Source organism: Leptodactylus fuscus, chromosome 1 (assembly GCF_031893055.1).
Source record: "Leptodactylus fuscus isolate aLepFus1 chromosome 1, aLepFus1.hap2, whole genome shotgun sequence".
NCBI lineage: Eukaryota > Metazoa > Chordata > Amphibia > Anura > Leptodactylidae > Leptodactylus > Leptodactylus fuscus.
In genome coordinates this window covers 337,123,991-337,149,661 of record NC_134265.1, presented here as the reverse complement: position 1 = coordinate 337,149,661, position 25,671 = coordinate 337,123,991, and the positions used below count along the sequence as shown (strand labels likewise).

The window sequence follows — 25,671 nt, the reverse complement described above, 5'->3', positions numbered from 1 at the left end:
TTTTTTTATATTTTTTTTACTTTTTTTAAACTTTTTTTTTTGCATTTATTAGACCGCCTAGGGGTATTGACATGGGTGGGCGGTGTCGCGGATTGTCAGAGCGGTGGGAGTCGGCAAATATGGCTGCTCCGGAGCGTTAAAGAGAACCTCCTGGAGTATCGTTAAGGTGCGGGGCAAAGTGGTAAAGTATATGTATATGAGATTGTGTGGGGTTAGGGGCGAGGCTGCAGAGGGTAATATGAATTTTGTGGCTTGCTATGGTCCAAAGTGTGTGAGATTGCAGAGATGGTGGTGTGAGTTTGGGTTTTGTGGGGGTCCTGGCACAAATGTATGTGCGCTATTGTGACGAAAAGTAGCCTATTGTTTAATCGGGTGTATTAACTATGTTTGTGGAAAATTTCAGCCAAATCGGTGGAGCGGTTTTTCCGTGATTGAGGAACAAACATCCGAACATGTAAACATCCAAACACACAAACCCACAAACTTTCACATTTATAATATTAATAGGATATGAATGCACCAGTATGACTGGAGATTTATAACAAAAAAAACAAACAAACAAAAAAAACAAACAAAACCCTCAGTATCCTAGTTGGTATGGATGCCGGGACATGTTTTAAGCTTTAATAATAGATATAACACAGGATGCCGAAGTGTAGTAGACACAAAGCACTGTTCTACATCGTAACACAAACACTTCACCTGCTTTGGTTCCACATAGTGGACATGATCTCGCTGCTTCTCTTCGTAGAGACATCTCAGCCGGGAGATAATGAGTTCGTTCTCTCTCTGTTCAGATCGTGGGCGGATTTTCTAAAAGAAAATAAACTACTCACATTAAAAATATTACAACAATATTATATCGTCCATATCATATTTCTGTACATATGTGCAAGACTTGGGAACTTCACCAAAACTGGAGTCCTCCATCAGTTACAGGTCTTATACCGGTAGAAGAAACACATACTGACAGATAAAGGGGTTATCGGTTTTCTAAGATCTGCTAAAGTCGGTGGGGTCTGCGGGTTTCCTAAGGGAACTGCTTTTTTGTGTGGATTTGGTTTCCGTTCAGGGGGTCCTCAAAAGGAGCCCCCAAATATCTTTATTTATGCAGATGAATCAGTATTGTGATATATATCTCTCATGTGGTCGCTGCTTTATCAGTATTCTCTGTACATTGTAAGTAAGATAAGATAAGATAATCCTTTAATAGTCCCACCTTGGGGGACTTGGGGTCTTCTTAGTGTTAGTGTCATTAATGTTCTCCCTAAAGCTATATATTAGAGTACACCATGTCCCCTTTTTTTCTGGTAATGGTTTTGTCTATATGCATTACGTAACCAGTTATATAAAACCAGTTATGTAAAAAAACGCTGTGTCAAGTTTATGACTATAGAAATGGACAAAATAAATCAGATGCAATTCTAGCCATACTGTCCACTAGATGGCACTGCACCAACGTGCAACACAACAAGCCATTATCCCATAGAAAACTGGGGCAGATTTGTTATACTTTGTATGCCAGTTGATGAACCGGGCATCATGAGACGTACAAGTCTTACACTGTACCAGATTGATGCAAAAACTCCTGTTTTTACTACATAGAATATATGGGTGCTTATTCCGTATGTCATGTAGCAAGGTCTATACAAAGTAAGGTATAGACTTACAGGGTAGGTGGCATTACAGAGTTTTCTTCATTTTCCATGACAGCCTACATAGAAGACACAGTATTTGATTCATTCCTAGCCTACACCCAAGGTGACAACATTAAATAAAAGACTCAATATAAATATAGGCCTGCTAGTACTATACAGTATACAAGTCTAATGTGTACCTTCACTTATATTCTTCTATACTATATAATAAGGAAATAAGTTTCCTTCTCCTCTAATTAGTTATCTCCCCTGAGTCGTCACTTATATAGAAGTCTATGGAATGGGAAGAGGGGAGAGGGGGAGAATGCTGAAGACGACACAAATAACTGCTAAGCTCTGCTACACAAACAGAGCACTTGACACGTCATTATCTTTCAAGGTAAGCCTTTGCATTGACTTCTGTGTGTAAAGCTATGACAGATAACAGCCTGCATGAATGGAAGGAGGAAAACAGCCTAATAAGTAGAGAAGGAAACAGATTATTTTAATAAGATTATTACAAAGTTTCTTATATTCACTTGCACTATTCACTTATGAAAAGTAATTTGAGAATCGGAGGTACCCTTTAAGTTACCTTTAGAAGATCAAGTATTTGTCATAATTACACGTTATGCAAAGGTTATAACAAGGCAAGAACTTTCTACATGAAAAATACCATCCCGCTACCAGAGAGATCATGGTCTCACCAAGGTTTACGGTCACAGATCAGCCAGCTGCACAGCCCAAGGTTCCCACTTAGACTCGAGAAGTGAAAGCATGAGATCATCTGTACAAAGTCCATAGGTCCATTACTAGTTATAAGCTCAGCAGATGCAGAACTTCCTGAAGGACCTCTGTACTGATGCAGAACGATCCTTGCCGTCTTCAGATTACATATACAGGGAATACACTTTATGCTTCACTTCATGTGCTCACTAAGTTAATGTAAGATTACTTCACAACCCTCATAGGCTGAATTAAGTGCAGCCTTAAAATTTATAGGTCAGGGTCCCCATCATTAAAGGGGATGCTCAGAGAGTAATAAACTTAAAGGGGCTCTATCAGCAAAATTATGCTGATAGACAACCCCCCCCCCCCCCCCCACACACACACACACACACACACACACACACGCGTGAATAGCGTGAAGGCTATGCACCGCTAAAGTTATATTAAACTACCCCACCCCCGTTTTAAAATATAACCCTAAAAAAGAATATGTTAATCTTATCTATCGTGCACGGTGGGCGGGCATTCAGGGTCCGACGGCATCTTCAGCCACGCCTCCTCTTTCAGCGAGGTCTTCGGGTCCCGTCTTCCTCCAGCGCTCGCGAACTGCCATTGATAAAAAATGACGCGGGTGCATGCGCAGTAGTAATAGTAGCATCAGCATGCTACTGGGCATGCACCCACACCATTTTTGATCAATGGCAGTTCGCGAGCGCCGGAGGAAGACGGGACCCAAAGTCATCGCTGGAAGAGGGGGGGGGGGGTAGTTTAATATAACTTTAGCGGTGCCTGAATAGCCTTTTGCAGATAGAGCCCCTTTAACCAGTGCATGGAATACACTGCTAAGCTTTATTATTAATATACACCCCTGTCTCTGGTTTATTATTTTTTACAGAGGGCAACTGGTGAGGACAGCATCTTGTTCCTGACCCCTCCCTGTTGACACTTTGACTCTCTATGACATGACCAACTCCACTCAATTCAATGAGCCTGCAGTCAGAGTAGAGAGTAGTTGGTGGCATCAATAGGAAAAAAAAAAAAAAAAAAAAAAAAAGCAGCATGAGCAAGGGAAACAGCGAAACAAGAATATTGTCGTCCCCACCTGCTCTCTATCAAGATGGTGAATGGGGATTTGTTGGGTGTTTATTAGTAATAAATCTTAACCAGTGAAGAGAATGTAATGTTTAACGGGGTTGTCCAGGAATTACAGGTTTCTGCAAAGAGGCAGAGAAGGTACACACACACACACACACACACACACGGCTGTCCGCTGTGTTCCATTGTCTCCCACTGCAGTCCAGTCTAGAAGTGCCGCAGGGCTTGTACCAGTGGAAGTCCTCACCACACAAGACTGCTGAAGCAAAGAAAAGGAACCGGGGTGTCATAGGTTCTTATCCTTTGGCCGCGGATTAGCCTCCGCCATTACGTGCAGCAATGACTTCCGCCAGAACAACCCTCTGGGTTCTGCTGAGACTGCTCAGGGGCACTGGATCACAGTTTTGGGGTTATTTTTTTTTTTTACCTTCTCTGTCCTTCCTGGAGAACACCTTTAAGCTGTACTATTCCCCAGATAATGCTTTTAATATATGTAAGACATAAAATCGTGTCAGTGTGGTTATATAGTCCGCACCCATAGGCTTACCTGTACTTCCTCAAACACAGAGGCCTGCTCTTCATTGTTTAATGTGGTGATATGTTTTTGTAATTCAAGTTTAGTCTTTGATGGGGGAAGACCTGCAGAGAGAAGCCAAATGTTATACTCATGTGATCCCACAGTGTCCGACTACATTCTACAAATACCGCAGCTGACTGATGGCAGAAAGTAATCCCTATCAGGTGCAATATATCAAGAACCACCATGGCGGAACAGATCCAAGACAACTGATGTATGCATGGGATAAAAAACATATATCATATATCACGTCAGATCTTATACTATGGAAACATACCCTGCATGATTTTCATAAAACTGAAAGAATTCTGTATTACTGTGAATGTTTGAGGACTATCCTGACAGCAAGATGGTATTGGATTATAAATACCATACCTGCTCTGAAAACTGCATGAAGAATTTTTGCATTTCCCATATAAATTATTTAAATAATATTTCTTACTTACCGTATATACTCGAGTATAAGCCGATCCGAATATAAGCCGAGGCCCCTAATTTTACCACAAAAAACTGGTAAAACTTATTGACTCGAGTATAAGCCGAGGGGGGGAAATGCAGCAGCTACTGGAAAATTTCAAAAATTAAAATGGTCGGAGTTTGTGGGTGCAGTAGATGCTGGGGAAGGGGAGGGGGTGTTTTGGTTGTCTGTCTGCCCCTTCCCTGAGCTTGAGGACAGTTTTTTTCTTCCCCCCACTTGGAATTCAGTCTGGCTGAGTATAGGGGATCTGCAGTGCTCCTATTAACCCCTTCCCAATGGAACAGGAGCACTGCAGATCCCCTATATTCAGTAGACCGGGCACTGTCAGACACAGGGATACCTAATGTGTATAATGTGTGTCACAGTCATTTTCTACTTTTGTATGTATTCTAGGGAAAGGAGGGATTTACAACTTTTAATTTTTTTTTTATTATTTTAAAGCTTTTTTTTTTTTTTTTTTTTTTTCTTCACTATTCTATGGGAGATTCTATACATTGATATTGCGGCTGGTCATAGACAATTTTTTTTTTTTTTTTTTTTTTTTGCTGACTCGAGTATAAGCCGAGAGGGGCTTTTTCAGCACAAAAACGGTGCTGAAAAATTCGCTTACACTCAAGTATATACGATAATTTGCAGATTATGAGTCCATTTCGATATAAATGGTATTCTAGGATTTCTAGATTGATGGTCTATACTTATAGCATAAGTCATGGACATAAGATCGCTACCGCCACCCATCTGATGATTGGAGTCAAGTGCTGCAGACTCTTCACTGCATGCCACTCACAGCGACTAACGGGTGACTACTATGGGCTTCATTTTACTGACTTTTTCCTTCCAAGGGCTGTGGCTCATTCAATCCGATAAATGTCAGCCCCACTAATCTGAGTGTCTGACAGCTTTCATCTACACACGAGCAGCTCTTGGATGAATCAAATACAGTTTGCATCTCAATACATGGCTCCCATCATATGCCCCTCCATCAGCTGTGATTTATTGGACGACAGAAGGCTCAACACTGAATATGGCTTTCAAAGAAACAAAGGTTAGGGACCACTGCCATAAAGGACACAGCTCCATACATTGTGTAGTTCTGTGCCTGGTATTGCAGCGGAGTCCCATCCATTTGCAGCTGTTGTACCTGGCACAGCCACTACGGGTATGCAGAGCCATGTCTGGTATACAGTGCAGGTGAGCACTAGGGCCCCTTTAGTCAGCTGATCCGCAGGGTGCTGGGAGATGAATCTCTACAGATTAACAATACTGATAGCCTATAGGTGATCAAAATCAGTCAGTCAATCTCTAAGTTTATGCAGGAGGTTTGAAGCCATTTCTTAGAAAACAGATTCCCAATTTCTTTTTTTAAACTGAGCGAGAACGACGCTATAAAGAAAAGCCAGCTAGATACCTAAGAAACATGAAGAAGGGGTGGAAGGAACTCCGCATACAAGAACTGTTGCCTATTTTACCAGCCCCACATTGACCAAGGTAAAGAAGAAAAGCGTCAGCCAACCACCACTGAAACCCCAAAGTTTCCACCATTACCAAACTCTTAACTTACCTTCTATTTTCTCGCAGAGTTTGTGCATGCTCTGCATTGGACACCCATCACACTGGAACATATGAGGCTTCGTATTCTGCTGCACAGCAGCTACACTAAACGCCTGCTTCAAGGTCAGCATGATCTCGTCCACCTGCAACAAAAGGAGGACGTAAATCAAAGGAACAATAAATCAAGGTAGCCAGAAGACACACTAAGCAAATCCAGACTCGACATTTAAGTTTATATACAATAGAAACCAACCATACAGCTGCTATATGGCCCATAAAGGCATGCAGGACTCCCCTCTGCAGAATAACTAGTCACATCTTAAAAATCTGCCAAATTTCCAGGACTGTATATGGGACTGGGACTCTTTATATCCTTCTGATCTTTGTTGCTACAAGTCCCTGCTGTACTGTATACAGTATACGACCGTGGAGCCATGAAGAGACATTGACTCCTAGAAACTTAGATCACAGATCCCTGCCGTCGCAGTGCTCCAGTGTCCACTACAATAAGCAGCTGCGGAGCAGACTCTTATAGATCACAATGGTACATAGAGTCCCAGGCTCTGAACTACAGTCCGAAAAATGTTGGAAATATACGATCCAGATTTTCCAAACCGTATCTACCAGCGTGCAGAAAGCCTACCCAAACCAGAAGTTGGGAAAAAGGGTCATTGCAAGAATTCAAAATTAAAAAAAAAAAAAAAAAAAAAAAATCAAATAAGCCCAACTTTCTTGGAAGGGCATTATTTTTGCCATGTAGCTCCTCTATGTACACCACTGGCCCTTCCACATTGTTTGTGAACATTCACCACTTTACTGGTTCAAGAAACTAATCATAAAACCACGGCAAAATAACATTCCTTTTTAGATGAAGTTTGCAAAAACACTTCAAAAGCAATGTCTGAATACACCCGAACTTAAAGATTTGGAGGCCATACAAGCACTACTTATACCTGCCATGTGCATTGCTGTCCTGGAGAAATCACCCGTCTAACCGCTGGTCACAGGTGCAGATCCTTATTAAAGGAGTTATACTGTAGTGTAATGTCAAGCCAGGCTTTGTGTCTCGTCAATCAATAGGACTTTAATTGAGTCTTTACCCTCTACGTCCTCGGACAGGATAAAAACAAGTTTCAAGGCTATTGGTATGAGATGAGAGGTTGGGCAGATGTTCTATCTTTCCCATCACTTTCGGGAACAGAACGTTTCCTTAGAAGGACTAACCCTTGCATAAGGAACACGTTTTTACAGCAACGTGAATCCGGACATTAGGTAACGTTACACAATGATGCTAGTTGTGGATATAAAATATGGGAATACAATTTCCAGAAAACTCTTGAGTTGATGTCATGTAACCCGTCATGTCCTGACACTGAAATGACCTGCAAACAGGTCTCCAAGAAAGCAAGAGTTACCAACAGGAACCCAACTAGTATAGCAAAGATAACAAATGGGCTTAAAAAGGCTTTCTGGGCTTAAAATATTGATCACCTATCCCAAAGTCATCAGACTGGTGGGGTAGTCCTATAGATATAGTCAGCTTATGGTGAGCATACACTGGAATGGTGGTATTCACAATCCTCTTAAAGGGGTATTCCCATGACGCTTGTTCACTAACCTGCAGGCTGTTGTGCTCTCTTCACTTCCTGCTTTTCTCGGCACATTGGTGGATGGGGTTTCACTTGCACGGGATTGGTTGTAAATAAATTACCACAGTGTGAAGTTGATGTAGCAGAGCTGGATTTGAGTCAGTTTGCATTACATACAGAGGTAACGGACTCCCTATCTCAGCCCTTTTCAATTAAACTGACTGATAAGAGCTCAGAAATCCCGGAGCTCTCACCTCCCCTATCTGAGAAGCTCCGCTACTTATCAGACACAAACAGCTCAGAGCTGCTCCCAGCCCCTCCCTCCCTCCCCCCTCAGAGCAGGCAGCTACATCACTTGACAAATGAGCAGATAATCCCAAGGGCCATAGAAACGTAGTGTAAACAATGAAGTGAACAAATTAAGATAGCGGCCAAACAAAGCTGTTTTGATAGAGCAATGTATTTAGGAAAAAACTTAAATCCACATAAACTAGCAGTATAGATAGGATCCTTGTGATGGGACAACCCCTTTAAACGTTCCTTTTGGGGCGTGCAGCACTGTTCTTCCCATCAGAGTGCCGAACACCATAACAGAGCCCTTATGGTGTGAGCTTAGCCTAATAGAGAAACACTTGCCTATAGCCTATTTATGGCATGATATACACTCACCGGCCACTTTATTAGGTACACCATGCTAGTAACGGGTTGGACCCCCTTTTGCCTTCAGAACTGCCTCAATTCTTCGTGGCATAGATTCAACAAGGTGCTGGAAGCATTCCTCAGAGATTTTGGTCCATATTGACATGATGGCATCACACAGTTGCCGCAGATTTGTCGGCTGCACATCCATGATGCGAATCTGCCGTTCCACCACATCCCAAAGATGCTCCTCTATTGGATTGAGATCTGGTGACTGTGGAGGCCATTGGAGTACAGTGAACTCATTGTCATGTTCAAGAAACCAGTCTGAGATGATTCCAGCTTTATGACATGGCATTGCATTATCCTGCTGAAAGTAGCCATCAGATGTTGGGTACATTGTGGTCATAAAGGGATGGACATGGTCAGCAACAATACTCAGGTAGGCTTTGGCGTTGCAACAATGCTCAACTGGTACCAAGGGGCCCAAAGAGTGCCAAGAAAATATTCCCCACACCATGACACCACCACCACCAGCCTGAACCGTTGATACAAGGCAGGATGGATCCATGCTTTCATGTTGTTGACGCCAAATTCTGACCCTACCATCCGAATGTCGCAGCAGAAAGCGAGACTCATCAGACCAGGCAACGTTTTTCCAATCTTCAATTGTTCAATTTCGATGAGCTTGTGCAAATTGTAGCCTCAGTTTCTTAGCTGAAAGGAGTGGCACCCGGTGTGGTCTTCTGCTGCTGTAGCCCATCTGCCTCAAAGTTCGACGTACTGTGCGTTCAGAGATGCTCTTCTGGCTACCTTGGTTGTAACGGGTGGCTATTTGAGTCACTGTTGCCTTTCTATCAGCTCGAACCAGTCTGGCCATTCTCCTCTGACCTCTGGCATCAACAACGCATTTCCGCCCACAGAACTGCCGCTCACTGGATGTTTTTTCTTTTTCGGACCATTCTCTGTAAACCCTAGAGATGGTTGTGCGTGAAAATCCCAGTAGATCAGCAGTTTCTGAAATACTCAGACCAGCCCTTCTGGCACCAACAACCATGCCACGTTCAAAGGCACTCAAATCACCTTTCTTCCCCATACTGATGCTCGGTTTGAACTGCAGGAGATTGTCTTGACCATGTCTACATGCCTAAATGCACTGAGTTGCCGCCATGTGATTGGCTGATTAGAAATTAAGTGTTAACGAGCAGTTGGACAGGTGTACCTAATAAAGTGGCCAGTGAGTGTATCCATCTATGAATCCATCTCTATAACAAAGAATCACTTACTATTATCTTGTAGTAGAAATACTCACCAGCGCTTCATTCGCGCACCGAAAAACATAGCAGACAAAATGACAGCCCCCAGTGTGTAAAGGCTCCCTGCATATGAAACCAAAGTGATCGACGTGCTGGATTCCCTAGGAACAAATAACACAAAAGCATCTTTCAAGGAGGAAGTAAAAAATAATCTAAGAAGTTTTCAATATTGTGAATAAAACAAATAACCATTTATTCTTATTTTACTTACTTATACAGCGCCATCATATTCCGCAGTGCTGTACAAAGATCGTCAATAGTGTCCATTTGGAAAACTTAAATGTGTACTTCCAGGTATATACAACTTTTGTATAAATGAGTAATACAGGTGAATAAGGCAGCGTTCACACTATCGTCGGTGTCCGACAGCTAGTGTCCAATGCTAATTGCTGCGCAAAATCTTGTAGGTTTTTGCTGTCCGCTTGAAAAATTGGACATCTTTGTGAACGGACACTTAAGGACAGACAGGGACTGTATAAAAGAACACACCCAATGTCCCATTAAATCAATGCAAAATGTAACGGACACAGCTAGTGTCCGATGCTAATGTCCGCTCAAGATTTGCGCAAGATGCTGCGGGAAAAAAATCGCGGCGTTGTACAGTGCAAGCAAAGGGGATGGGATTCATGCAAATCCAATGCCCACTTTGCGAAAAAAAACGTAGTGCAGACATGCTGCGATTTGCAAAGCCGTTGCAGCTTTGCAAATTGCAGCATGTCAATTATATCCACGGAACACTGGCGGCTTTCCTGTAGATATAATGTTAAGAGAAAGTCCGCAGAGGAAAACTCTGAACTCTCTCTCCAAAGCGCTGCGGAAAGAACCGCAATGCTATCACGCAGCGCTTTAGCGCTGCGATTACGGCCCGTGGGGGCTTAGCCTTATACTTGAAGATGCAATAAATCAATTAACGAGCCATCAGAAAATTCCCACGCCACCCCTCCCTTCTCCATAGAGCTCTGTGTGCGAGGCTGAATATGGGGCTGGCTATAATGTAGACATGCAGTCAGATTGAACATAAGGAAGAGGAAGACAGCTCAATAAGTGGTGAAGGAAACAGATCTCCTTAATAAGATATATGAGAAAGTTTCTTATATTCACATGCAATACTTGTGAAAAGATTTTTATAAGGAACATTCCTGACATTCTGTTATTCAGCTGCTGCAAAATCAATTTATGCACAAAGTAGTCATTTGTAGTAGTTTGCCCTGCATCCACCAATGACATTGAGGGAATATGGAGGTCACTGGCCACTATACACATAACTGGTGTCCTATCACCTACATAATCACAATGGTGACCAAATATTTGTATAGAGCAGAAACATTTAAGATTCCCCAGACATCTCTAAACTCTTCTATATTCTTATTAGTAGTAAAGGACTCACCTGAGAACAAAAGGAAATTTCTTTAAAGCTCTTTTCTATAACAATTTTCTTTGTATCAGGGCTGATGAGATAAACCTCCGACTGACCAATCTGCAAAAAAAATAAAAGTTCATGCCCACATCAAAATGGCTACTAAATATGTATTCGTTATGAAATAACCATCCCGATTATTCCTTCTTATGGTTCTTAGTTGTGTTGCTCCTCTGTTATTCTTCCTAAAATTCTATAACTAAATAATAAGCAGGTGTTACCAGTTCGGGAGGTGTCCCTGCACAGTCAGACATTATCCAATCAGTGCTAATGGTGTCTGTACAGGGACACACTTTTTGACAAAGTGAAAGGTAGCACCTAATTGTTATTTTATTTCACCACCTCCAACAAGTCCAGCTCTTTACATCCATTAATAGCTGCTGCTCCATGGATTCTGGCACTGATGGAATTTTTTATCTAGCCCCACTCCCCCACCCCCACCCCTATCATTCCGTAGATGTCAATGCAGTTATCTTTGGTGCTTGCTATACTATTTAGTCTCTGTGCCATCAGTATGGCGGTGTCAGGCAGGAGCAGACAAGGGGTGCGATTCTGAGTTCTGACACTGGCTGTCTCTCATTGGAGCTCTGAATCACACCCCCTGCCTGACTCTGCCATTACAGAGTTTAAAGGGGTTGTCCCATCACAAGGATCCTATCTATACTGCTTGTTAATGTGGATGTAAGACTTTTCCTAAATACAATGCTTCAGCAAAACTGCTTTGTTTGTCCACTATCTTACTTTATTCAATTCACTGTTGACTGAGCTAAGTGCACAAGAGCGAGCCTGTGCTTCTAGCTATTCCTGTGTCTACACCACGTGACCTAGGTCCTGCACTCAGATAGAGGAGAGGAGCTGCTTTCATTTCTGGACTCGTCTTCTGTTCTCCCATTTATCAGGTTATCTAATTCAATTGTGTTCATTATAGCAGAGACAGGCAGTCTTGTGCATATTGTGTTGTTTCAGGATGTCTGGGGACCTCCGATGACATCAGAGGCCCTTCAGCCGCCCCATAGGATCACGCTATGCGGTGGGCGGAGTTGCACACTAATTTGGGGGTGGAGATAAATGGCAGGTTGCATGAAACCCCCCCCCACTAAATGATGCAAGAAACCAGGAAGAAAGAAGATTTTACAGCAGTGAAGACTGGTGAGTATGCGACGTGGGAATACCCCTTTAAGTAGCACATCAGGTATCAAAAATACCTACACTTGCTGTTCAGGAATGGTGGAGACTAGAGAGAAAATTCTAACTGTGCTGGTATCAGTGGAGACTGGGATGTGATGGACCGAACTCCTCAGGAGGTTAGACCAAGGAAATACAGTGCTCGCCAGTGGATATAAAATGAAACTCCTTTATTGGAGAGGCGCCTATTAACAGATGCTAAGGACTAGAATTGGCAGAGATGGTGAAAGGTCCTCTTTAACTACAAATATTCAGGAAGAATAACAGGATTATAGGAAAAGATGGTCAAGACTTTTGTATTATCCATGGATAATGCAAGTGCAGCATTTACTAAACCAGACAGGTGACAGGTCCTGTTTAAATGCAACGCTCAAGGCTTCAGTTTTTGCATTTATAAGTGAGGCCCAAAATTAATTTTATAGAAAAGACCTGTTATGTCCATTCCTCTAGACAATATAAGTCAGAGATATAGGATACAAAGAATATAATATACATCCAAGAATACAAACAGCATTCAATCCTACTATCAACACATAAAATCCTATGGACAGGTCTAATATAACGTGCAGTGAGCCCGACACAGTGCTGCCAACAGTATTATAGTATGGCGGGACACTGCTCAGGGAGGACGTAGAGCTACGTCCTTGGCAAGAAAAGGGTTAATCCAGGAGTGGTCTAGAATTTCATACCGTGAACAGCATAGTCTGATTTTCCGCCATGTCAGTAGGCTGCACACAGTTCCGTACTTCACCAGAACTTTGTAAGTCCAAACCACTGTCATTTTCCTCAAAAGATCCAGGAAGGCTGTAGCGCCCTTCTTCCCATTCCCTCTTAAACGAATTAGTCCTTAAGCCAGGTTGGGAGTAAGATTTCCGCATTGGTTTATTTTTATCGTCCTCATTAAAGGTTGACTGGAAAACAGAACGTAGTTTGTCTCCAAACGTCACTCCGCTGTTGGGGTCGGACTCTGGAGGTGGATCATCAAAGTCTTTCTGTTTGCTACAACTGACATGGTTGAACTTGTCAATACATTCATCTATCAGGGCAGGCGGCGCCTTCTTGTGAGCTACAATAACTCGGCCACAAAACAAGACCTCAAATTTTTTGGAGAAAGAGTCGTCCCCGTCACACAAATGAGAATGGATTTCTTCTTGCCTTGCTAGTTTTCCTGCTTGCCGGATAGAGCTGATTATTTCAGGCACCTGCAACACAGAGAACAATCAGATTTTTAGGAATTACTATGAAAAGAAAATGCAACAAAATCAGCCACAACAAAGATGGCCTCTAACTACACAGGCCAAGTCTGTTTAAAGAGTCTGGTGTTTGCCACAAGGTAAAGTAAAAGGAAGAAAAAAAAAAAAAAAAAAAAACCACACACATCTTCATAGATTTCCCATTTTGCGCAAGTTCCCTGCTGGTCTCTACTTCCGGGTCCCTCTGGACAGACAGGAAGAACACTGAACCAATCACTGGCCGAGATGGATCACAACTACAGTTAAAGGGGTATTCCCCTGTTGTGCTCTCTTCACTTCCTGCTTTTCTCGGCACATTGGTGGATGGGGTTTCATTTGCACAGGATTGGTTGTAAATGAATTACCACAGTGTGAAGCTGATTTAGCAGAGCTGGATTTGAGTCAGTTTGCATTACATACAGAGGTAACGGAGCCCTTATCAACCAAATTCAATTAAACTGACTGATAAGAGCTCAGAAATCCCGGAGCTCTCACCTCCCCTATCTGAGAAGCTCCGCTACTTATCAGACACAAACAGCTCAGAGCGGCTCCCAGCCCCTCCCTCCCCCTCTGAGAGCAGGCAGCTACATCACTTGACAAATGAGAAGATAATCCCAAGCGCCATAGAAACGCAGTGTAAACAATGAAGTGAATAAATTAAGATAGCGGCCAAACAAAGCAGTTTTGATAAAGCAATGCATTTAGGAAAAGTCTTATATCCACATAAACTAGCAGTATAGATAGGATCTTGTGATGGGACAACCCCTTTAATGATTGACCAGGTTTTCATTTCTGGTGCATCAGCCTCTGGAAGTAGACGGGTAGACGACTGGACAGTAGAAGGCTACATTCGCATCTGCTTTAGGGTTTGTTTGCCAATTTTGGGGTGCACACTGCGATGGAGTGACCAGTCAAAAAAGTTTGACTTTTACGTTCGGCGGATCCAGTTTAAAAGAACGGATACCCAGTGGATCCCATTATAGTTAATGGGGTCTGTTGGGCTCCTATGGGACTACTGTTGTAACAGTCTATCCGTTGTTCTGATCCTCCAAATGGACCAGAGCAATGAATAATCCAACGCTAGTGTGAACCTAGCCTAACAGGAGCGGCGAGCAGAGTATTGCTTTTTTATTTTTAGTTTTTTAACCCATTCTGAGCAGTTTCTAAAAAAAAATTTACCAGTTAGGCCAACAAGACTGTATGGCAGCCAAATTAAAAAACAGGAATAGATTTAGAAGGAGAGTTTAATAGAAAACCAATGTCTTCAGGAATGAAGTCAGATTTATAAAGCAAATGAACAATGAATAGGGGTTAAATATTTTAGTCCTCTAAGAAACAGGAGTGATCTCAGACAGAATGAAGTCCAAGGGAAGTAGGACAGTAAGATGAGACATACTGGTATGTCATGAATGATTCACAACATTGAAAGGTTAAGTTACAAAGATTCACTGATCTGTCCACAACAGACTACATACGAGAATACAGTATATACTGTACAAGTCACAGGCCGGGCCGAGACAAGGCATTTTGGTGCCCTAGGCAGATTAAGTAGATTGCACCCCTTCCATTCATCATAGACTCCTATGAGGGATAGATTTACATTCACAAAAATGCAGCATTTATACACACACAGACTCTGCTCCATTGCACAATGTACAGTATTAGAAAGCACCATATGGCAGCATACAGAACAACTAATCCATAATATGAACCTGAAAATGGTGGCACACGCAGAGTGTAATGTTGTAATATGAATGCGTTCGGAGATTTGGGTCACTAGTATGGATTGTCCTTCCAAAAGTGTGACATTCTGAAAATCAAAGAGAAGGGAAAAACTCGGACTTTTCCAACGTAGCAGTCCTCCTCTGTGTGATCATACACAGGTCAAGTGATAAAGCAGCTTTTAGCAGATGATTACAAATTCATGTAATGTTTCTTGACCCAGTTTCGCAGCCCCGAACTGCAGAACGTTGTTACCATTTTGTCTGGAATGTTAAACTAGAGATTAGAAAGTGACTGGTTCCCGATTTCTACGTCTGAACACCACAAAGCTCTCTTGGCACACAAGGGACCGGCTCATGTTGTTTTATAAATCTGTGAAAGACTTCTTTGAAAATGGGGTGGAAAAAAATTAAATAAAATTTACAGGCGACTTGTTCAGAGCAGTGTACATCTAGACGTTAATCCTTAAAAGGGGCTACAATTCTGTAGATTGCCACAGTAGAAACTAAATAAATTATATATATATATATATATATATATATATATATATATATTATACATTATATATTACACATACACACTAGCGTCTTCCCGCGACTTCGTCTGCGGGCTGTTGTTGGCGATGACCCACCTATATTTAGCAAAATGCGCTCGGCGATAATTCACCTGCACCCGCATGTTGGCTCTGCAGACCCAGTAGTGCCCGTGTCTCAGCTGTGCTACATCTGTGCATATGCGCTGCAGACCCAGTGGTGCCCGCGTCGCGGCTCTGCTACATCTGTGCACATGCACAGCAGATCCAGCGGTGCCTGCATCTCGGCTCTGCTACATCTGTGTACATGCACAACAGATCCAGCAGTGCCTGCGTCTCAGCTCTGCTACATTTGTGCACAGCCCGTATCTCGACTCTGCTACATTTGTGCATATGCGCAGCAGACCCAGCAGTATGTTCATCCCTATGGAGAGCATAGTATAGCGCTACCTCAGCTCTGCTACATCAGTAAATTTGGATGACCGGGGTTGTGTTCTGTCAGTGTGTGAGCAGCTCCTGTGCTGGAAAGGCTGAATGGCTGTTTCTGACATCTACCACAGTTCGCCCACCTCCATCAGAGGCCGCACACCATATTCCACTATCTTACGCACACAAATTGAAGCCAACATGTACTCCTTGTGCCCACACACAGCCTGCATGTGCTGCACTCTCCTGACCTTCCATGAGAGTCCATTGTGAGCAGCTTCCACAGAGCCCTGTGTAATTGTATATAGCTCCGCCCACAGCAGTGTCATCCTATCTGAGAATGGCTAAAGGGACTGAGCCGACAGCACCAAAGTCCTTTAGTGCAGGGTGAACATTAAATCATCGATTACTGTCACGAAGCCATGTGTTTTACTGGGCTAAAAATTAGCCTATATTTCAATCCAGGTTACAATCTATGTACGTGAGCAATTTTACACAAATCCGTTCAGCCGTTTTTGCATGATTGAGGAACAAACATCCAAACCCACAGGAGATAGGATATTAGTAGGAGATATATATACAGTCCTATGAAAAAGTTTGGGCACCCCTATTAATCTTAATCATTTTTTGTTCTAAATATTTTGGTGTTTGCAACAGCCATTTCAGTTTGATATATCTAATAACTGATGGACACAGTAATATTTCAGGATTGAAATGAGGTTTATTGTACTAACAGAAAATGTGCAATATGCATTAAACCAAAATTTGACCGGTGCAAAAGTATGGGCACCCTTATCATTTTATTGATTTGAATTCCCCTAACTACTTTTTACTGACTTACTGAAGCACAAAATTGGTTTTGTAACCTCAGTGAGCTTTGAACTTCATAGCCAGATGTATCCAATCATAAGAAAAGGTATTTAAGGTGGCCAATTGCAAGTTGATCTCCTATTTGAATCTCCTCTGAAGAGTGGCATCATGGGCTACTCAAAACAACTCTCAAATGATCTGAAAACAAAGATTGTTCAACATAGTTGTTCAGGGGAAGGATACAAAAAGTTGTCTCAGAGATTTAACCTGTCAGTTTCCACTGTGAGGAACATAGTAAGGAAATGGAAGACCACAGGGACAGTTCTTGTTAAGCCCAGAAGTGGCAGGCCAAGAAAAATATCAGAAAGGCAGAGAAGAAGAATGGTGAGAACAGTCAAGGACAATCCACAGACCACCTCCAAAGAGCTGCAGCATCATCTTGCTGCAGATGGTGTCACTGTGCATCGGTCAACTATACAGCGCACTTTGCACAAGGAGAAGCTGTATGGGAGAGTGATGAGAAAGAAGCCGTTTCTGCACGTACGCCACAAATAGAGTTGCCTGAGGTATGAAAAAGCACATTTGGACAAGGCAGCTTCATTTTGGAAACAAAAATTGAGTTGTTTGGTTATAAAAAAAGGCGTTATGCATGGCGTCCAAAAAGAAACAGCATTCCAAGAAAAACACATGCTACCCACTGTAAAATTTGGTGGAGGTTCCATCATGCTTTGGGGCTGTGTGGCCAATGCCGGTATCGGGAATCTTGTTAAAGTTGAGAGTCGCATGGATTCCACTCAGTATCAGCAGATTCTTGAGAATAATGTTCAAGAATCAGTGACGAAGTTGAAGTTACGCCGGGGATGGATATTTCAGCAAGACAATGATCCAAAACACCGCTCCAAATCCTCAGGCATTCATGCAGAGGAACAATTACAATGTTCTGGAATGGCCATCCCAGTCCCCAGACCTGAATATCATTGAACATCTGTGGGATGATTTGAAGCGGGCTGTCCATGCTCGGCGACCATCTAACTTAACTGAACTTGAATTGTTTGTCCAAAATACCTTTATCCAGGAACTGATTAAAAGCTACAGGAAGCGACTAGAGGCTGTTATCTTTGCAAAAGGAGGATCTACTAAATATTAATGTCACTTTTCTGTTGAGGTGCCCATACTTTTGCACCGGTCAAATTTTGGTTTAATGCATATTGCACATTTTCTGTTAGTACAATAAACCTCATTTCAATTCTTTCTCATCACTCTCCCATACAGCTTCTATTTGTGCAAAGTGCGCTGTATAGTTGACCGATGCACAGTGACACCATCTGCAGCAAGATGATGCTGCAGCTCTTTGGAGGTGGTCTGTGGATTGTCCTTGACTGTTCTCACCATTCTTCTTCTCTGCCTTTCTGATATTTTTCTTGGCCTGCCACTTCTGGGCTTAACAAGAACTGTCCCTGTGGTCTTCCATTTCCTTACTATGTTCCTCACAGTGGAAACTGACAGGTTAAATCTCTGAGACAACTTTTTGTATCCTTCCCCTGAACAACTATGTTGAACAATCTTTGTTTTCAGATCATTTGAGAGTTGTTTTGAGTAGCCCATGATGCCACTCTTCAGAGGAGATTCAAATAGGAGATCAACTTGCAATTGGCCACCTTAAATACCTTTTCTTATGATTGGATACATCTGGCTATGAAGTTCAAAACTCACTGAGGTTACAAAACCAATTTTGTGCTTCAGTAAGTCAGTAAAAAGTAGTTAGGGGAATTCAAATCAATAAAATGATAAGGGTGCCCATACTTTTGCACCGGTCAAATTTTGGTTTAATGCATATTGCACATTTTCTGTTAGTACAATAAACCTCATTTCAATTCTGAAATATTACTGTGTCCATCAGTTATTAGATATATCAAACTGAAATGGCTGTTGCAAATACCAAAATATTTAGAACTAAAAATGATTAAGATTAATAGGGGTGCCCAAACTTTTTCATAGGACTGTATATTGAAAATAAAAATAACTACTTAAACTCCTGTCCCAACTGCACTGTAAAGCATGGAGAGAGCGCAGGGTTTGTGAAGTTTGAGTGTCGCCAGCCAAGGACAACATCTGCAAGGGTTTGTATGTTCTTCCCGTGTTTGGAGGGTGGAAGGAAACCTGTGTAAAGACATACAGATAGGGAATGTAATTATGTCGACAATATCTGAAAAGCACTATGGAAAATGATGCAACCCCTGTAATAGCTAGGGCTGGAGGCTTGCAGAGTTACCCTACCACCCAATCGTGTGTCATTACTGCAGCAGATGTTTTGGCCCAGTGTAAAGAAGGAAGCCACAGTGACAATTCAAGATTTTTCACATGTCCTTTCTCTGCCAGTGGAAGACTCTAGGTGACCCGCAGGGACAATGTCTCTAAGAAGCTGAGAAGCAAAGAAGTAGAACGGTAGTAATGGAGTCCTGGCCACGTTGAGCACTATATTGCAAATGTCTGAGGTTACTGGTGCCTCCTTACAGATACACAATGTATGGAGAGATGTCAAGTTCCAGAGAGAACCAGTGGCATTCACCTGGCACCAAACTAGCAAAGAGTACTGGAAAATTTCAGCTCTGGTACACGGAAAATTGTGAATTCATCTCTGAAATATGAAACAAGCTGCATCCCGGGATCAGTGCAAGTAATACAAGCTATTTACAAGGCTACTATGCATTTTAGGTATAAGAATTCTTAATAGCTGTGTAAAATTACATGCAACGATTTAAGGGATAAACTGTAACTAATAACATTTATGGCCTATCCATAGCATATGCTATAATGTATCTGTATGGTTGAGAGATCATAATACTAATAGCCTACCATTAGGACAGGTCACATATGTATCTCTGGTGTAGGTCTGGCTTTTGGCATGTACAGTGCAGGGTATTGCAAATCCAAATTAGGATTAAGGTGCAATGTCCTTCACCGTGCAGGTTGAATGATCCTTGTACAAAATTAGGATTCATCATTCAACCAACCCCTTCAGTCAGCTGGTCTTCAGGGTGCAGAGAGTTGGACACCCACTGATCTGATATTGAAAAAAAAAAAGTTAATAGATGGCATGCAACGTAACAAGCATCACTGATGCACAATGAGGTAGCACGGTGGCTCAGTGGTTAGCACTGCAGCCTTGCAGCACTGAGTCCTAGGTTCAAATCCTGCCAAGGGCAACATCTGCAAGGAGTTTGTATGTTCTCCCCGTGTTTGCGTGGGTTTCCTCCCACACACCAAAGACATACCGATAGAGAATGTAAAAAAAAAAAAAAAAAAAAATGCCCCTAAAGAAACCCCCTGTAATTCTGCCAAGTCAGCTCAGAGGCCGCTTCCCACAATCAAAGCTGAACTTGGATGTAAGGTCAGGTTAAGAAAATGCTGAGTTAATGTTATAGCCTTGCTAAAAACAGCCAAGTGATGTCAAGATTCTGAGATCATAAACAGAGATTTGCATCCAAATGATTATACAATTACATTCAGTTTCTAAGGCTCTATTCACATGACCAGAATGCAATGCTTACGGTGATTCACTGCAATTTTTTATGACTAGTATGACAGATAAGTGGCAGACAAGGCATAATACATTGTATAATTAATTACATGTAGAGTTTGTTGCCTATTTATTTTCATAGGAAGTTCATCGCTGGAGATTTTCCTGAACTAAAGGAGCTTCTGCCTGACATTGGCCGTCAGCAATTTATGAAGGTGCTGGAGTCTCTCATACCGGGAGGACCTGAGGCCCGAATAGAGGATTCGGAGACACAAGCACATACTCCAAAAGACATGTATATACATAGGATTAAAAGGCACACAAACAGATATATAACATTGGAGAAGGCCGTGCACCATATACGCCCATTGTATATAATTAGACCCAGCACACAGAGATGTGTAGACAGCTAGGAAGCGACAGCACAAAACTTGGCACATGAAACTACTATACATGGGCTTTTTAGCTAACCATGTGGCGGAATTATAAATGATCGTATATGGCTGCACAAGTTCATACTATATACACAATAGTACTCCCCCACTCCTAAAACTTCACAATCAAAAAATCCCTACAACGAAGAGAAAAACTTGTTTTTATATTTTAACGGTTACGATTGTCCTTTGTGATAGAGAAACTGTGGCCACCGTAATACAGTATGTCAAAATGGCAGCACCCCCTTGAATATTGGTGTCTTTGTGTTACCTTATAAAAAGGTGTGCATTAGCCTAACCTGCCAATTTTACACTACGTGGGGACCCATGGAGATACTGCGAGAAAAATCGTGGCGTTGTACAGTTGAAGGCAGAGTGGATGGGATTCATGTGAATCCCATGTCCACTTTGCGGAAGAGATTACAGCATAGACACGCTGCAATTTGCAAAGCCGTTGCAGCTTTGCAAATCGCAGCATGTCAGTTATATCTACGGAAACACCAGCGGCTTTCCCGTAGATATAATGTTAAGAGAAAGTCCGCAGAGGAAAACTCTGAACTTTCTCTTAAAAGCGCTGGGAAAGAACCGCAATGCGATCACGCAGTGGTTCTTCCAGCAGGGCTTCATCACTGCGTTTATGACCTGTGGGGCCTTAGCCTAAGGGAGTTCTCTTACAATTACCAATTTCTTTTTTTTTTTTTTTTCCCCCCTCTGGACAACCAAACCTAAAATAATGGACGGTGCAAAGAACAAAAAAAAAAAAAAAAAAAAAAAAAAAAAAAAACACACACACAAACGCACGCACGCACGAGCCATTTTTCGGCACCCAAGGCTATCCACACTGTACTTATGACACGGATGCATCTGGAAAAGACTCTCTGCAATATCCAGGTGTCCGGGACATTGTACAGACCATGAGGAAGAGGAAGGCCCCATGTATGGGTTTGAGCATGCTGCAATGTATTTATATCCAATGATGCGCAGTTCAGTGGGCGCTGGAGGGAGGGAGGGGAGATTTCTTAATTATACTAAAAAGTTCTTTTACTGGTCAAGTTTGAGAGGACTAAGTAAGGCTAGGTTCACATCTGCACCAGGCACTCCGCTGCAGAAACTGCTAAAAATCAGCAGAGAGAACAATCCTATATGGAAGGCTACGTCAAAGATTTCAGTATAAAAACAGCAGACCCCATTATAGACTATGGGGTCCACGGGTAACTGCTGTTTTATGCAAGGTTCACACTAATGTTCGGGGATCCCGTCCCCAATTCCACTTAAAATACACAGAGATGTCCTGCAAGCTGGACTTTTCTCTGCCGATTTCGGGTGGTACCCCAGCAAACCCAAATACAGTCTGCAGGTAACATCTTTTAAAGTGGATAGGGTTTCCGTTCTTTTGGGTCCCCAAGTAGTCCCAAAGAACGGAAACGTGAAATCCGGTTCAGGCTTATTTATCTGTACAAAGCAAACAGAAGATCTACTGCAGTATTAATATACAGCTATAATACTGAACTACAGAGACAGGCGAGAGAGGGGATAAATGTAGAAATGGACTGTTGGAGTCAGAAACAATATAGAAACAGAGGCCTCAAAATAATTAACAAACTTTAGCCTGGTGATTTACACGACTGCCGGCTCTAAACTTGTCACATCTCACAATTACATCAGCAAAGCCACATAGAAGAAGATCTGACTCATGTAAGAAGGTGACGTCACCTCCGATGTGGAGAGCGAGACTAAGGTCATCGGGCAGGAGGACAAGCTATGTGCAGAAGTTTTAGGTGGGGGGGCACTGCAAGTGTTCGTTTATTTTTGTCAATTAGCAAAATGAAGTGAATGTACAAAAGAGAAATCTAAATCCCAACCAATATTTGGTGCGACCTTTGCCATCAATTCTTTTCGGTCCTCTTGCTGAGAGTTTTTGAAGGAACTTGTTCCAGACATCTTAAGAGAACTAAGCACATTCCTTCTGTGGATGTAAGCTCACTCCAATCCTTCTGTCTCTGTGTAATTCCAGACAGACTGGATGATGGTGAGATCAGAAATCTGTGAGGCCCATATCATCACTTCCGGGATGAGAGTACATTCAGTATTTAATAATCATTCTGAAGCCAATGTAAGGATGAAAGAAGTGCTGCAGTGTAAAGCACAGTATTGTGCTTCTGGTAAGAGAGAAGTTGGATTTTAAACTAGCACAGTCTTTCAATAGCCTATACAATGAAGATGTAGTCACATAGATTTAGTCTTCCTTTCAGCTCTGCACCAAGATTAAAATATTGACCTGAAGGGGTGACTGCTGTGGCCCCATTATCCAGGTTCCCAAAGCTTGCACAGTAATTCATCAGGATGAAGCTCCAGTCTTCAGAGCACTGGTTGGACAGGGTTATTTAGGCATTGTTCTGGTAGGGTCATTTGTGCTTTGACCCCTGCATTGTTACATATCCATTTCCCCACCTGCAGCTCTGACTTGTACTACAGTCCTGCCCCATTCATGATCAATGGTTGCCCTAGGGTGAGGGTGGGGGCAATTAGACTCATATTCATCAAAGATTGATATCCTGTCCCAGGATAGTTTCTGACATGGTTTATGCTTGTTTTTCCATGCATTTACCAGCAAAAAACACAGCCTTAGGAGTTTTCCCATCCAAAACCTACAGTACAATAATATATATACACAGTATATATATACAGAGGCAGTGGCGTAACTACCGCCATAGCAGCAGAGGCAGCTGCCACAGGGCCCGAGACATTAGGGGCCCGGTGACAACCCCTACCACTGTTATCATTATACTTGGGTGTCTTTTCGGACCCCCCAGTTTAATGATTGGCGGACCAGGAGAGGTAAGAAACAAAAAAAAAACAAAAAAAAAAAAAAAACACTGTTACTTACCTCTCCACGATCCTGCCAGGCCTCCTTCCTAGTTGTCTGACGTCACATGAACCCGGCCTGTGTCCCGGGTTATGTGACGTCCGACGTCATTGAAGAAGGACGGCAGCGGAGGAAGACAGCGTAGGAGCCGGGGGACAGGTAAGAAACAGTTTTTTATGTTTTTATTCCCCCGGGTCTCCAATTATTCTACTCTGGGGTCTGAAAAGACCCCAGAGTATAATAATTGTTTATGGGTGTCCACAGTGGGACATAATACCATGTTCAGGGGCCACTATGGGGGATAATACTGTGTGCAGGGACCATTATGGGGGATAATACTGTGTGCAGGAGCCACTATTGGGGATAATACTGTGTGCAGGGGACACTATTGGGGATAATACTGTGTGCAGGAGCCACTATGGGGGATAATACTGTGTGCAGGGGCCACTATTGGGGATAATACTGTGTACAGGGGACACTATGGGGGATAATACTGTGTGCAGGGGCCACTATGGGGCATAATACTGTGTGCAGGGGCCACTATGGGGCATAATGGAGTGCGCAGGATTGCGTGGGGGGGGGGGAGGTCTTCGGTGTCGGTCGGGGGGGCATATCAAAAGTTTGCCACGGGGCCCCGCCATTCCTAGTTACGCCACTGTACAGACATGTATCTTTTGCACTGTTTTTTCTACACATGAATCAGTTTCTTGTAGAATTGCTGTTTCTCACTTATTCTGGGCAAGGGAGGTGCTGAGAAGAGATAGGAGTTGTAGCATGCAGGCCGATAAGAGGGTATAGGCTCAAGAGATAATGCTGCGGCAGAGAGGACCCTCGTGTGGAAGGGGAAACCCATACTAACTGCACACCATAGTATATAGGAAGGAGCCAGAGGACAAGAGTAATACGTCCTACAACAATACGGTCACCATATAATGGGATATTTTGAATCAAACTGCGATTGATAGAAATAGGATTAAGAACCCGGTCCTCAGTGCTGGAGTGGGATTAAAAAGGGGCAATCTAGATTTAGTAAGGTTGGTCACTAGCCTTCATTTCTATCTGATGGTTTAACACTTTTTTGGTAAACGCTTAGCCATGAGGACAGATGCCAATACTTTTCTCCACAAAAACAAGCGCGCACAAGTAGTGTCTACATCAAGAAGGCCATAGGGAGTTACCCCTGAGGATACAAACCATAAAGGCAATACAACTACTATGTGGCTTTTTCTAAGAGGACCCCCTCTCTTCCACAAGTTTTTATGTCCTGCAATGGAAAGACCAAGTAGCGCAGTAGCGCCCCCCCTTGCTTCTTTGTATGCAACGGTTACCCACAACAACCAATGAGAATGCAGCTTCCATTTTGTAAAAACGTGCTGGAAATCTAGACCATGAATTCTGGAAGGATTGTTATGGGAGACCAGGCCACCATTTCACTTCTAGGCATGAAGGCCTAGTGCGTAATTCTTTGCATCCTCGCAAGAAAATATTTATATAGCTGTAGAGCGGGTCTGAACATCACGACATTGGGGGAAGCGGCGCATGGGCCATAAATATTCATCATCAGTATAAAACGCACATGTCCCCAGGTGTCAGCGTACAGAAGCGTATTCCTCGGAGATGAGTCACTCTGGAAACATGCGAGCCCTGATCCTGATGCAAGCTTCATTATGTGCACAATAGGTCGCTGTTTACCTAAGACAGCAGACGAGAACAAATAAAGAATATACATAATGCTGCTCCAGAACAAATACAGAATACACATAATGCTGCTCCATCTGACAGGGCGCGAGACTCCCTACTATCAGCCCTGTTCACACAGCATAACTAAACTGTTTCAGTGCAACCTGTCGGCCTAGAATGAGATTGATGCCAACTTTGGTTGCCTAAATTTCTAGCGTATAGGACGATAGAAAAGT

At 42.6% G+C, this 25,671-nt stretch overlaps 1 protein-coding gene across 5 annotated transcripts in view; it reads right to left on the bottom strand.

Moving 5' to 3' along the window:
- Positions 1–25,671, bottom strand: part of TBC1D1 (TBC1 domain family member 1) — a 171,224-nt gene that overhangs the window by 92,737 nt on the left and 52,816 nt on the right. For all 5 annotated transcript variants that reach the window (XM_075261323.1, XM_075261330.1, XM_075261333.1 and 2 more), the window contains 6 exons: positions 12,903–13,415; positions 10,999–11,088; positions 9,608–9,712; positions 6,078–6,210; positions 4,009–4,100; positions 703–813 (listed from right to left, as the gene is read on the bottom strand). In XM_075261323.1, the coding sequence (XP_075117424.1) occupies positions 703–813; positions 4,009–4,100; positions 6,078–6,210; positions 9,608–9,712; positions 10,999–11,088; positions 12,903–13,415 (1,044 nt within the window). The remainder of the gene's footprint in view (positions 1–702; positions 814–4,008; positions 4,101–6,077; positions 6,211–9,607; positions 9,713–10,998; positions 11,089–12,902; positions 13,416–25,671) is intronic.